General features: G+C 39.3%; 1 protein-coding gene across 6 annotated transcripts in view; it reads right to left on the bottom strand.

The window, feature by feature from the left end:
* CTTNBP2 (cortactin binding protein 2) overlaps positions 1-14127 on the bottom strand; it is a 170441-nt gene that overhangs the window by 9146 nt on the left and 147168 nt on the right. For 5 of the 6 annotated variants that reach the window (XM_004483241.5, XM_012521481.4, XM_058297262.1 and 2 more), the window contains exons 17-20: positions 9576-9754; positions 7251-7456; positions 6696-6881; positions 2795-2858 (exon numbers count right to left, since the gene is read on the bottom strand). In XM_004483241.5, coding sequence (XP_004483298.2) covers positions 2795-2858; positions 6696-6881; positions 7251-7456; positions 9576-9754 — 635 coding nt within the window. The remainder of the gene's footprint in view (positions 1-2794; positions 2859-6695; positions 6882-7250; positions 7457-9575; positions 9755-14127) is intronic. The other variant, XM_023585995.3, reaches the window with a different exon arrangement.

Consider the following 14127-nt stretch of genomic DNA (forward strand, 5'->3'; position numbering starts at 1 on the left):
TGAGGTGTGACTCAAGTTGAGCCTGGGTCTGATATAAACAGAAACAGAGAGAGACTCATTCAGGTACAGAAAAAGGAAGCCACCATGTTTGACCCTGTCATGTAAGAGAGGGGGCTATAGGATTGCTTAAGCATGAAATCTCAAGAGCTCCCAAGAAGCTGGGCCAATGGAGCAGCTCAAGAGGTGGTGAGCCCAGAGGAGAAGGATGAAACCTGGACAAAAGTCAGTGGCTGTATTAGCCAATGGGGTGCTGATGCAAAATACCAGAAATCGGTTGGTTTTTATAAAGGGTATTTATTTGGCGTAGGAGCTTACAGCTACCAGGCCATAAAGCATAAGGTACTTCCCTCACCAAAGTCTATTTTCATGTGTTGGAGCAAGATGGCTGCTGACATCTGCCAGGGTTCAGGCTTCCTGGTTTCCTCTCTTCCCAGGGCCTGCTTCTTTCCAGTATTAGCGTTCCGCTCTTCCTGGGGCTCCAACTTAAGGCTTCAGCATCAAACTCCAACATCAAAAACCCCAACTCTGTCCTTTGCCATGCCTTTTATCTGTGAGTCCCTACCACTCTACTGGTACAAGAGGTTTACATAATTACTTATTTAAGCAAACCTCTGAATCCAATATAATCTGCCCAGAGGAAAAGATCAGTTTACAAACATAATTTAATATTTCTTTTTGGAATTCATCAATAATATCAAACTGCTATAGTGGCCATCTTGCTTCACCACATGGCAACATGCCAGGATCAAAAGTAGCACCATCTCTGATGGTGCCTCAGTTTATGCTTTTCACACAGCCTTGGAAATGTAAGTATTTACCCTACATAAATCCCCTTTAAAAAAGACATCCCATTTCTGAAGCTATGCATCAGTACCCCTTTGCAAACTGAAAGAAGGCATATTTGTCCCTGGGAAGAGGAAGGATGAAGAGGGCTGAGTGTGGTTTCTCCCCCATGAGTTTAAACAGAGCAGGGACCTGCTTTGAACTGTGGTTCCAGTCAGCTCAGAAACTCCAGCCAAGGGAAGGTGAAAAATCCATCTCCATGGAAATGTTTGTCAAAGAGCACCATCTGCTGGCAGACCGGGAAAGTGAGGGAAGACAAGGCTTGTCTCTATTCCCAGACTCATGAGTCTGGTCTGTGCCCCATCAGTGGGTCCCTGACCCTGTTTTGATAACTTAAACAGGGCAATCTTAAAATTTTAGGAAAAGATGAACCAAAAATCAAAGAAGAGCCATGAAACAAAACCACTAGGCATGAGAGAGAAATTGATCAACAGAGTAAAATCACCAATATAATCAGATGCCTAAACATCAGTAAAAAAATTACAAACCATACAAAGGAACAGGAATATATAGCTCACCTAAAGGAACAAACCAAAAATCCTGATAAGACACAGGATTTAAGATAACTAATCAATATGTTTACACAATTCTCCTAAATCAAGGAGTTGAAGGAAAATATGGCTATAAAGATAAAGGATAAAAATTATTTCGAAAGCCTGGAAATAAAAATAACAGGGTATACGGGAATGAACAACACAGTGGATGAGATTAAAAATGCAATAGAGGCAAATAATAGCAGTTTTGATTTGACTGAGGACAGAATAAGTGAATTAGAAGACAGAGCATCTGAACATGTAAAGACATAAAAACAGAAGGAGAAAAGAATGGAAAAATTGAACAGGGTCTCAGGGAATTGATGACAATGCAAAATGCGCAAACATACGCATTATAGGTGTCCCAGAAGAAGAAAACAGAAAATATAATGATAAAAAATTTCCCTACACTTACGAAAGACATAAATATCAATATCCAAGAACATCAATGCACCCCAAACAGATTAAATCTGAATAGACCCACTCCGATACACCTACTATGCAGAAAGTCAAATGCCAGAGATAGAGGGGATTCTGAAAGCAGCAAGAGAAAAGCAATACATTGTATTCAAGAGAAACTAAATAAGACTAAGTTCCAATCTCTCATCAGAAACTATGATATAGTTAAGGTACTGAAAGAGCAAAACTGCCAGCCAAGAATTCTTTATCTGGCAAAAATGAGGTTGAATTTAAAGTCTTCACAAACAAAAACTGAGAGAGGTTGTGATCAAGAGACTGGACTTGCAAGTGATAAAGTGAAGCTACACCTGAAAGGAAAAGACAAGGGCAAGAGGCTTGGAGGAGAGTAGAGAAATGAAGATTATTAATAAGGGTAACTAAAAGGGTAAAAAAACAGACAATAGTAAGATATGACAATGGAAAGCCAAAGGATAAAATAGACAAAGTAAGTAATGCCTTTACAGTAATAACATTGAATGTTAATGGACTGAACTCCCCAATCAAAGACATAGAATGACACAATCGATTAAAAAATATGAGCCATCTATATACTATCTACAAGAGATTCACTTTAGATGCAAGGACACAAGGCTGAAAGCAAAAGGTTGCAAAAAGATATTCCACAAACAGAAACTAAAACTTCATGCATGCAGGATTTTAACATATCTTTGTCAAGTGCAATTAAGAATTACTAATTTTAATAATAATGAAACCAATAATATGTCTGACCTAATCCCACAAACTGAAAGCAAAATAGCTATATTAAGCTTATGGAATGTTTTAATATTTCATTTAAGGTTATCAACATTTGAATGACATCTAATGCTTTGTTAGAAATTATATTAACAATATAATAGTTGTACAGATTAATAAGAACTAATAATAATTAAAACAGTGATATAAGTTACTTGATTTATCTTTACTGTTTGTTATGAGTTAAATCTGAAAGGGGAACTTACTTTTGTTTTGACAGAGAAGCAATCCTGTTACAATTTGGCTGCGACATAGTCTTATTTTTTGTACCTGTTAAAAAAGATGTAATCAATTTGAATTGATGAGTCTTGTCTCTGTGCATCACTACTCTGTATTTAAGAAGCAGACTATGATCACTACATCTTCATATTGTTTTTGTATTAACATCAATCTCATATGGAATTTTTTCTCCAGGCAACGGCTCTCTACAGAACCTCCAGGAATGGGGGGGGGGGAAGGGGGGAGGGGATGCTAGCAGGGTAGGGGCTAAATGACTGTGGCTACCTTATTTACATTTACTACTGGGATCAGTACAGCTAATACCACATGGAGATCAATTTAAGGATCCTGAACTTTGCCGGTATCAACTGCCACACTTCTTGATAGTTAAGCCCCTATTTCCCTAGGCACTTGTTCCCAAGACACCAAAAAAGGAGTTTAATACCTGCTTTCTGATAACAACAATCTCCCTTTCTCTACCTTCACTTGCCCACAAATGTCACTGACTCTGTAGATCACATGTAGTTTTTGATCTGTGGACTTGTAATATATTATACTGCATGTGGTATTAATGGTGTCATTATAGAAATTTAACTTTTAATAATAGTTTGTTATTATACAGAAAAGAAAATATGAACAGTAAACAAAGTCTGGCATTTAAAAAATACTGCAAATCATACCACGGCTTTTCAGACTGCAGATTATGATCCATTTAAAAGGAAACAACAAAAAACAGAATACAAAATATAAAATTGCATTGCATGTAGAAAATACATTGATTTATATCAGTTACATATACACACAAATGCATAGAATTATGTATACGGCTCATGATGTAAACTATATTTCTCACTGTGGTTGATGGTCAAAAAGGTTTGAGAAACACTGTTATAAACCATTTTAGACTTCCGTAAAAAACTGCTTCTATAACATACACTCCAAATTTTATAAGCTCATTAAAACATTTAGTTGCTTCCTAGTGAATTCTAAAATTGTATAAATGTTGCAAACACACATTTTCTCTAAAGAATGTCTTTGAGAAGTAAATTGGATGTAATATGTCCTTGTTATGGATTGAACCATGTCCCCCACAAAGGCATGGTCTAGTCCTCACCCCTAGTCCTGTGGGATTGAACCCATTTGTAAACAGGATGTTTGAAGACGTGATTAGTTAAGGTGAAGTCAAAGTGATTCAGGGTGAACCTTAATCCAGTATGACTGGATTCCTATGAGCACAGGGAATTTGGACACAGAAGGAGACTGATGGAGGGTCCTTGCGACAGGGGCAGAAGTTGAACTACGGCTTGCCAGCAAACCACCACCAGAACTCCATAGAGTTCAGAGAAAGCATGACCCCACCAACACCTCAATTTTGGACTTCTAGCCTCCAAAGTGTGAGAAAATAAAGTCTTATTGTTAATCTGATCAGTCTTTTGTACTCTGTTACAATAGCCCCAGCAAACTAAGACAATCCTCATTAAAAGCAGATCAACAGACTTTACTCCTTGAGGGACAAGATGCATAGTTATTTGCAACAGCAGTGAGGGCTTGACACACTGGTTTGTCCTCCCCTATCAGGCACCACCCATGTTCTCAAGAGATTCTTGCCCCTCTATTTGAGAACACAGCAGGCCTCAGAAAATGCCTGCATTAGTTTCTTGTTAGAAGGCATTCAATATTAGTAGCTTTTGTATGAACTACTAGGAAAGTTGACAGACTCTGGCCCAACCCTTCAGAAACCTTTGATCTGACATCACTGGCCTCTCTCTCTCAAGTTAGGAAATAAATGGGATTCATCTTTAATAAACTTTACAAGCTTTCCACAATGATCTGCATGGGATGCAAAAGGATTTCTATTTTGTTATTTATTTCACAATGGTGTCAAAAAAAAAAAAAAAAAAGAAAATCAATCCAAATATAATAATCTTATGTACAAGGCAATTACTGGGGAAAATTACCATTATAAAAAAACAAACAAAATAACTGGAGAGGCATGTCAATGCTGATTCTTTAACAGTGGGTGCATGAACTATACTTTAAAGAATTAGTTTTTAGATTTTATAAATTTCTGTATTGATAATGCAAACAATGACAGTAGCACACAGTGGTATTATTCTTTCAAAGGAAGTCTTCATACTTCAAAGAATATAATATTTGAATTATAACACCACTGGAACTATGAAACAATTACTGAAAACAAAGAATTTTTATTATTTATAATTCAATTTCTCTTTTATGTTTTTATATTTAGCAAAAATAGTTTTCTAAGTTACTTATTTCTAATACTGCCTTAAATTTATATTTTGTTCAAAGACTCTAAAGCAGATACAGATGATACTTAAATGTTTATGTAACTATTTAGCTCAAGAAAGAAGCTGCTCTTAAACCCCACAGAAATTTTAATGAACTTGGCAATGACACAGTGAAGAGCTAGATGGATGTCTGTTTATCTGCATACCCGTGGATTATTTCATGGATTAGGGTGACATGGACTGAAGAAAATTGCCTTGGACTTGTAAAAACTTGACTCCATAATCCCGCATTTCAGGACAGATGATTTGGGGGTAGTGTTTCTGAACCTCACTTTTGCAATTTGTGAATGCAGATAACCAAGTGAAAGGTATGATTCTCCCTACAGAATTCATCTAGGAAGTGTCTATACAATACCTGAGCGGTAGAGTCAACAGATGCCTTTCACTCCACTTTAACTTGGGGAAGTAATGGCAAGCCCTTGGGATTGAAAGTATCCTATTATAAAAAGGTAATACTTACCCTAAAAAAGTATAAATAAAATCTCATTTTATTCCATGACTCTACACAAAAAAACAGTCAAGATTTTCTACCATATATTTGTGGTAATTAGAAAACCCTGGCTTGTGTTAAGATGGTTAAAAACCATATTAAATTAAAGATCAACTAAATATAAGTGTATGTATAAAATATATTAATAACCAAATTTATGTTTTAAGAGATATCTTAGGTACCACATTACTTATTTTGGAGACGCAACTGCTTTAAAGTTGGCATAAAAGTACAAAATCAGAAATACGAACGGGGAGATGGGGTTCCTGAAGACCAAAAATTAATCATATATTTAAGTAATCCACTATGTACACGAGGTTGGAACAACTTTTCATTTGTACTCAAACATGGGTTTCCTTTCAGGAAGAACATTTGCAATTTATGTAACTGTTGATTATTATCAAAGCCAACAGGAATAGGTTGGACACCAGGGTGGATATGTGAATGCCTTCTTTGTTAGAACACTTACATAATATTTTTCAGTTTACAACATGCCATTATATGGAATCTGTTTAATGATTTATTAAAATGTAAACTCCAGGAGGGCAGGGATTTCTGTCGTTTTCACTGCTCTATCTCCAATGCCTAGAATAAAACCTGGCACATAGTTAAACGTCCTATATGAAAGTATATATTTCATATATGAAATATATATATGTAACACTAATTTACCTGTAAAGGCCTTAAATCACTATCAAATATGGAGGTTCACAAACTTTGAAAAAATTTAAGTTGGCTTAGGAATGACATAGAAAGGGAGAGGAATATGCCAACACGGAGTGATTTTGTTACATAAACTTAATTGTGGACACCAAGAAAAAAAATTCATTAAAAAAATGACCATTAACAAGATAAAAATACATTTCATTTTGGACTTCTAGTATGAAAGTGGTAGTTTTTTCAGGAAAGAGGTTCTCAAATATTTCTGGAAATACCTCCCACCACAATGCATACTGAAATACTCAAAGTTTTGTGTGTTGAATGCCTAGTAGTAACAAGAGAAGCGCCTCTTCATCCGGACAGCAGACCATGAGTGCCGCCCACCCCCCGGCCCTCCAGTCCCGGCGGCATCCCTGCCCTCTTTACCTTCCTCACCCAGGTCTGGCTTACTCCAGGTCGGTGAAGAGAAGCGGCCTGACTTCTTGCGAGGATTGGTGCTCACCTTTCTCCAGGCACCGTTCTCTCCTTTTTTCTTACTACAACTGTTGTAACTTGAAACTATGGATAAAGGGAAACTTCCTCCCTTGAAATCAGTTATATACTGGTCGAGCTCTGAAACAACACAAATGATGTTTTGCCAAAGGGAAGGCAGTGATAATGAAATGTCATACTGTGAAGAGAAAGACAATTCCGATTCTCAAAGAGATAGACTCTTCAAAATCACGGGCCTGCTTAATAACTAGGCAGGGCTTTTGTGAACCAGTACAAACTTTATTTGGAGGTCTGGAATTCAAAGATGAGCCAAAAACTTAAAAATGAGAGAGGAGAGTGAACTCTGAAGCCATATGATGAAATGCCCATCAATGTTGAGATAATTGCTCTAGTTGCAAACAGGGCAAAAAAGAACTCCCTAAAAACAAATTCAAATAAATTTCATGTAAGGGTGTGAATTTCCTGCCTTTCCAGAGTGAGCCCACATACCTGCTCTCAGGAGGGGACAGCCATGCAGAACAGCTTTATTGAGCAAGATGCTGAGAGCAGCTTTAACCACAGCCTGCTGTCCTTGGCTAGGGGGTTTTTTAGCAGTTGTTTGTCTGAGGCCGGGTTGTCTTTTCACAGAGGCTCTTGACAATATTGCTTCTTGAACTTTGGGTGCAATGATGGCGTTCCACAGCTTAGACATCCACCTGGCAAGACAGGGACAGAGCCACTGGAGTTAGAAGCAGACCCCTCACCAGTTTCACACAACTCTAAAAAGGACAGGTTTTAAAACAATCATCAGTGTTTCTAAGGATTTGCTACCTTTTCTAGATGGTTTTGGAATAAGCAAAGTTATCCAATACCAAAGAAGTTTGAATTTGCCACAAAAATAAAATATATTTCAAATGAAAACACACCAATTACGTATCTCTCTCCTCTACTTTCTAAGATCCTTGAGAGCAGGAATCAATGCTTAAGCATCTGTTGAATAAATGGATGTGTGAATAACAAATACATGGGAAGCAAGGTAAATTCTCAGATTAAAGAAGTCTAGGAAAAAAGATTTTCTGAATGTGTCTAAATAGCTTAAACTTATTTGCCATATTTCCTTAATAAGACACCCATTTAACATTTTCAAGTTTCTAAAATCAGGGTACATCTTATGATCATGGTCAAATTAAGTCTGCCTGCCCCAAATTAAGTCTGCTTAGCCCTGCAGAGAGGGGATGAGGGTCAGCAGCCATTGTCTCAAGGTAGAGTTTTAGCATTAGTCACTGTGAGCAGTGAGATTTTTAACCCAAGTTTGGAGCACTCAATGCCAATTGAAATTCCTTCAAAAGTGATTATACTTTGTTGCAGCATTAGGAAATAGTTAATATAATTAAAGGCTGTAGAAACAAAACGAAATCCCTAATAGAAAAAATTTCAAAGCTATTAGTACTGGCATAAACCTTTCGAGTATCTTTAAAACTATTATCCAGGTATCAAAATCCATCTGTTGTAATTAAGCATCTCTGTGTAAATGCTAGTAACACGTAGTTTATAATGTAATTCAAGAGAAATAATGGAACTACAACAGGGAGTGCAGACGCAATTCTGGTTAACTATAACTTGAGTCAAAGTGATACCCTTCCAAGTACAAAGGGGCAAACAGGATGAATTTTGGTAATAAAAACGTAAAAAGCAGCTCCTTAACATGGCTATTGGGAAACAATTCTCCATGACATTTCTGCACCTCTTGTTCCAACTTTTGTTCAGAATTATTTTTTTTCAAGGGTGTTAGTGGAACAAACAGCCAGCAGCCCCTTTTAAAGACCAGGGGATTCCTAAGTTTGCAGTGATGCACACCCAAGCTGGGCCACCATGCATCATTTCCTGGGACTGAAGGGATAAGGGGATCCCGTGCAAACATGAAGCTCATGCTGCCCACTGGGCTGTAAGTCATAAAGTCCTTTGCCTCTGCCATCCTCATGTGCAGGCTAACTTATTAGCTTGCAAAAAGTGCTAGAATCTCAGTGTCTTCAGTTCTTGACAATGGCTGTTATCAGGTGGGAAAGGTGAGAAGTGGTTCCAAAAGAATCTTGTGAATCTGGATGTAAAAAAGCTTAGTTAATTGTGATACTGATGAAGAAAGGGACAATTTTATGAATAACTGTATTTGTGTTTTAGCAAGAAAATGCTATGTATATTTGAGAGAACTTTTTCTCCCATCGACTTATTAAATTGATTGTTTGTCTTCTGATAAAGATGTATTATTTACATCCATGCCTTCCAAAATGGATTTCTGCCCAGGCGGCCAGGAAGTGCTGAATGAAATTCGAGAGCTCATCATACCACCTTTACTAATCTGGATGGTGGCAATTTCTTTCCCCTCCTTTCATTTACTCCTGATTTTCTATTTCATTAACCTTATTGTATATATGTCTAATTTCATTCTCATATGCTGCTTCAAAGGGAAAACACAGTAAATACTTGAGTCTGATTAATAAATAGAGGAAACATTTTGATTCATGAATAGAATGCAGTTTCTTCTTCCTGGACTAAAATACTTGACAAAATTTCTCATGTGGGACCTTACCCAGGAGATGCCAAACAGCAAGCTGAACATGGCTTTGTCAAGTTTTGTAATAAAGGGAAAACCACTAGCTAGTTCAAACTACCCAGCAGAAGAGCCATGGTTATCCTCTGACTGCACAGAGCACTGGCCTTCCAAACTGATGACAGCTGGGGGCAGAAGGCAACCCGGTCAGCATTCTCATTCTTCAACATCCCCCAGTTGCCACAGACATCTTTTAAATAGGTAAGCCAAGGAGAAATGACACTTACTTTACTGTCACTTGGGCGTGTCCTGGGACTACAGGGCAAGACAGGAAATACTTTGGCCCAAGAAGCGCATCTGGGGTGCCCAAGCGGGCCAGGCAGGAGTTGAGTTGGTGCCAGACAGCCAGGGCCCAGTCGACCATCTTGCACACGGGATCACAGGGTGAGGGCGCCTGACCTCTGAACTAGAGAGACAGGAGGCAGAGCTCTGAGGCTTGGTTTAAACGATGCTGCTGCTGCTGTCAAAATTGAATTATAAAAAATGGAAAACTATAAAGCAATAAAAAATGTTGCTGCATCTGATTTGTGCATCACTTGAGAAGGCTTAAGGGGGAACAGCTAATAGCTAAGAATACACACTCCATAGAACATGCGCTAACGTGTTTGTGTGATGAGCGTTTTTCTCATTTAATTCTCACCACAAGCCCAAGGTAGGTGTTCTTACTCCATTTTACCTATCAGAAAACTGAGATAGAAAGACGTAATAACTTTCCCACAGGAAAGAGTTGCAAAGCCAGGGCTAGAATTTATTTTTAATGGATAGAAAAATAGCATTAGGATACAGCATTTAGCTGAGAGGAAAGGAAGTGAAGTTATCACATTTGAAGTGAAGTACATAGTAACTATTTAGATAACAAACCTCTTCTTTCTTCCCTAAGCATAACATTTCTTTTTCTTTCTTTTTTTTTTTTTTTTTAGCATAACATTTCTGATGATCTCTGGTCAAGCTTCTCTCCTAATGTTCGGTCACTGAGCATTGTGGGCAGCTGACAAAGGGAGAGGAGACCATCCCTCCACCCCCACCCCGCCGGCTGCCACATCAAGACCTCAAGTGTTAAATAAGTGAGAATGAGGGTAGAGTTCTCACTTTTCCTCAGTCCCCAGGAAAACATCATCCTTTCCAGGAAGACTGAATGAGTCTCTTCACAACTGTCCAATAAACTGTTCCTAAAGATCAGATAGTTATATACCCTGCTACAGAAGGATATTTTATCATTTCCAAAGGCAGAATGAAATCCACTTATTCTGAGGACCTGAAGAAGCAGGAAGTCACCCCTTCTTTCAAAATAAAGATGTTTACCTGAAATTTACCATTTTGCAAGTTTGCCCTTTTATGGTAAAAGTGGTTATTATTTGATAGTGCGTTAAACTCAGCATCTAAATGCAATGCCTTCCCCCCAGCGTGGGACATGACACCCAGGGATGAGCCTCCCTGGCACCGAGGGATCACTATCAACTAACAACTGATAATGCAACTGGAAAATGACCTTGAATGGAAGGTTCGATGCGGATCAGTAGAATATCCCTGTCTACATAGAATAATATGACTTTAAAATGCTGTTTGATCTAATATAAGGGGGAAATAGAAAGGAGAAATGAGTTTATATGGCTATGAGTCTCTAAAAAAAAAAAGTCTGGAGGCTGTCAGAAGGATTTCCCTTATGCACAACTGAGCAGAGTCTAAGAGACAGATAAAGTAGATACAATCCCCAGGTATTGGTTCCTTTGAGGGCTAAAGGGACCCACGGGTTCTACGGTCATGGCAGATAGGGTTCACTGCCATGTCAGATGGCCCTTCTATGGAGCTGTTGTTTCTGCGTGATGAAACTGGACCCAGAGGGGATCTCTTTTCATAAGACTATCATGCTACTTTACTGGAATTGTAGTTGGTATTGGGGTTTAAGATATATTTAGGGGATTGAATCTTTTTACTGACAATATGATAGCCAGGCCCTGAGCCTCAACAGACTCCAGCTCCTACAATCTGAACTATTGGACTCACCTCACTCAGCTAAGATGGAGTTGAAGAAGGGCAACCACCACACCATGGAGCCTAGAGTGCCTACAACTGAAAGCAGGAGGTTTGCATCCAGTAACCATGTGGAATCTGAGCCTCCTCTTAACATAGAGGTGCAACGGACACAACCAATCCAAGGACCTCAGAGAAAAGGTGGCAATGGAGTGGGAAAAGTGGACATGGTGGCTGATGGTTATGGGGAATGGCAGGAAGAGATGAGATGTGGAGGCGCCTTTGGGACTTGGAGTTGCCCTGGATGGTGCTTCAGGGGCAATCACCGGACATTGTAAATCCTCCCAGGGCTCACTGGATGGAATGGGGGAGAGTGTGGGCCATGATGTGGACCAATGACCATGAGGTGCAGAGATACCCAGAGATGTACTTACCAAATGCAATGGATGTGTCATGATGATGGGAGTGAGTGTTGCTGGGGGGGGGGGGGAGGGGTGCGGTGGGGGTGGTAGGGTCGAATGGGACCTCATATTTTTTTTTAATGTAATATTTTTACAAAATCAATAAAAAAAAAAAAAACTGGTGTTTTAAGGGACAATCCAATAAAGAGAATTTCCAGTTTTTATAAGCTTGTATTTCCTTTCCTTTATATTCATTTAAAGATAATTTTGTGAAGACGTTTTGAGGCCCATATTTAAAAATATATTTATTGCATGCCTGTTATTCATAAACACTGCTAATTATCACTGCTAAGAGGAGAAAAATAACTGGAATGCTGAGTCTGTGTACTCAGGAACATAAAGGAGAAAACAAGAGGTGTGTCAGAAGCTAATGAGAGCCAGTGACCAGTGTTGTGAAGGTGAAGTGTGATGAAGAGAAGAGCCAGGACCAGCTCTTGCTAGTCCCTGCCAGTGTGGTTTTTTTGTTATTGTTGCTGTTTCGTAAGTTTTGCCATCTGTAAAATGAGGAAGTTGGCCAGGTTCATTATCCACAAGGTTCCCTCTAGATTGAAAGTCTTTAAGCACAGATACAAGATGCTGAGGGATTACAACTACTACAAGGTCAAAAAAGAAAAAGTGAAGTGATAAGGTGAGACTCTGGCTAGGTCTCAGAGAATGTTATGGATACCTGACTGGTGAGGGGTGGGAGAAGGGAATCTCAAATAGAGAATGTGGAAGGAACCATGGGGAGAGTCAAAGTGGTTGATAATGTTTGCAAAGAACAAAATGGCAATCCACTTAACTATTACTAATTCAAGGTGTCAAATCTGATCTGCCCCAGCCTCGTGCTGTCCCTGGAGCACATACCTGCACAGCTACAGAGCTATCCTTCAGTGTCCCCACACACCAAGTCCTCCTTCCCTGGTGCCAAGATTTGTGGCCAGTGCTGCTGCTTCTGCCTGGACCACCTGGCTCCCTATACTCAGCAAACTCTGTCATCCCCTAGGTGGCAGCTTTGTGTAAGCTGAAGGGCCTTATCTCATAGAGGCTTTCCAGTCCACCCTTTCTAAAGTAAGAGCTTCTCCTCCACCTGCCCCAAGTTACAGAATGGTACTGTAGGAGTTCCTTTCACAGCACATAACAGACATTTGTTCACTATGATTAGCCTGATTGTACTGTTGTGCTCATGAAGTCAGACAAAATCAAGAATGAACATGCAGGGAGGTGGATTTGGCTCAACTGATAGGGCGTCTGCCTACCACATGGGAGGTTCAAGGTTCAAACCCAGGGCCTCCTGACCCGTTTGGTGAGCTGGCCTGATGCACACAAGGAGTGCCGTGGCATGCAGGGGTGTCCCACATGTACGGGAGCCCCACGCCAAGGAGTGCTCCCTGTAAGGAGAGCTGCCCCATGTGAAAAAAGTGCAGCCTGCCCAGAAGTGGTGCCGCATACATGGAGAGCTGATGCAGCAGCTGTTGTGATGACACAACAAAAAGAGAAACAGATTCCCCGGGCCACTGACAAAAATCCAAAGTGGACACAGAAGACCACACAGCGAATGGACACAAAGAACAGACAACTGGGGGGGTGGGGGGAAGGGGAGAAAAATAAATAAAAAATAAATCTTTAAAAAAAAAAGGAATGAACACGCAGAAGTGTTACCAACAATAAAATGAGGAAGTTGGCCAGGATCATTATCCCCAAGGACCCTTCCAGATTGAAAATGTATGTCATTCAAATATTTATTAGACTTGCGGCCCTGCTGCTCAGGAGAGAACCAAGGCATAAACTCATCAGTGGTGAAGGACCACGGGTGGAGGTCATAGGCTCAAACCAAATCTGAGAATTAGGTCATCTCTGAATTTAACCTTCCCCACTGGAAGGGATAGAGCCTGAGGGACTCTACTCACATAGGTGACTGCAGACAGTGCCCACCTATTCCTCCTGTTACTGAGAAAAATCTGATGCCAGACCACAAGTCTTCTGACTGATGTGCAAACTCATCTAGCCTGGAGAATAACCATAATTTGCACAGGGAAAAAACCCAAGTTACTAGGGATGGTGATTTTAGGGGGGCAGGGGGGAATTTATATTTCTGATGAATATTCAGAATTAAATAAAATCAAACTTATATTGTTAATATTGTCTGGATTAGGATGGAGGATAATCATATTTGGTATTTTTATATACTTATGTTTAATTTTGCATATCAGAATAGCCTCTTGTTTCCACTTTAAAATAACTGAGTTATTAACTTATATTTTTCATTTTAACTTAAATGAGATTTTAAATTAAAAGTGATAAGAGAATTTTATTTTTTGTGCAAACAGTACAAGAATTAAGAAAACATGAAGGTACCATGTTTGTC

Source organism: Dasypus novemcinctus, chromosome 5 (genome assembly GCF_030445035.2).
Source record: "Dasypus novemcinctus isolate mDasNov1 chromosome 5, mDasNov1.1.hap2, whole genome shotgun sequence".
Taxonomy (NCBI): Eukaryota; Metazoa; Chordata; class Mammalia; order Cingulata; family Dasypodidae; genus Dasypus; species Dasypus novemcinctus.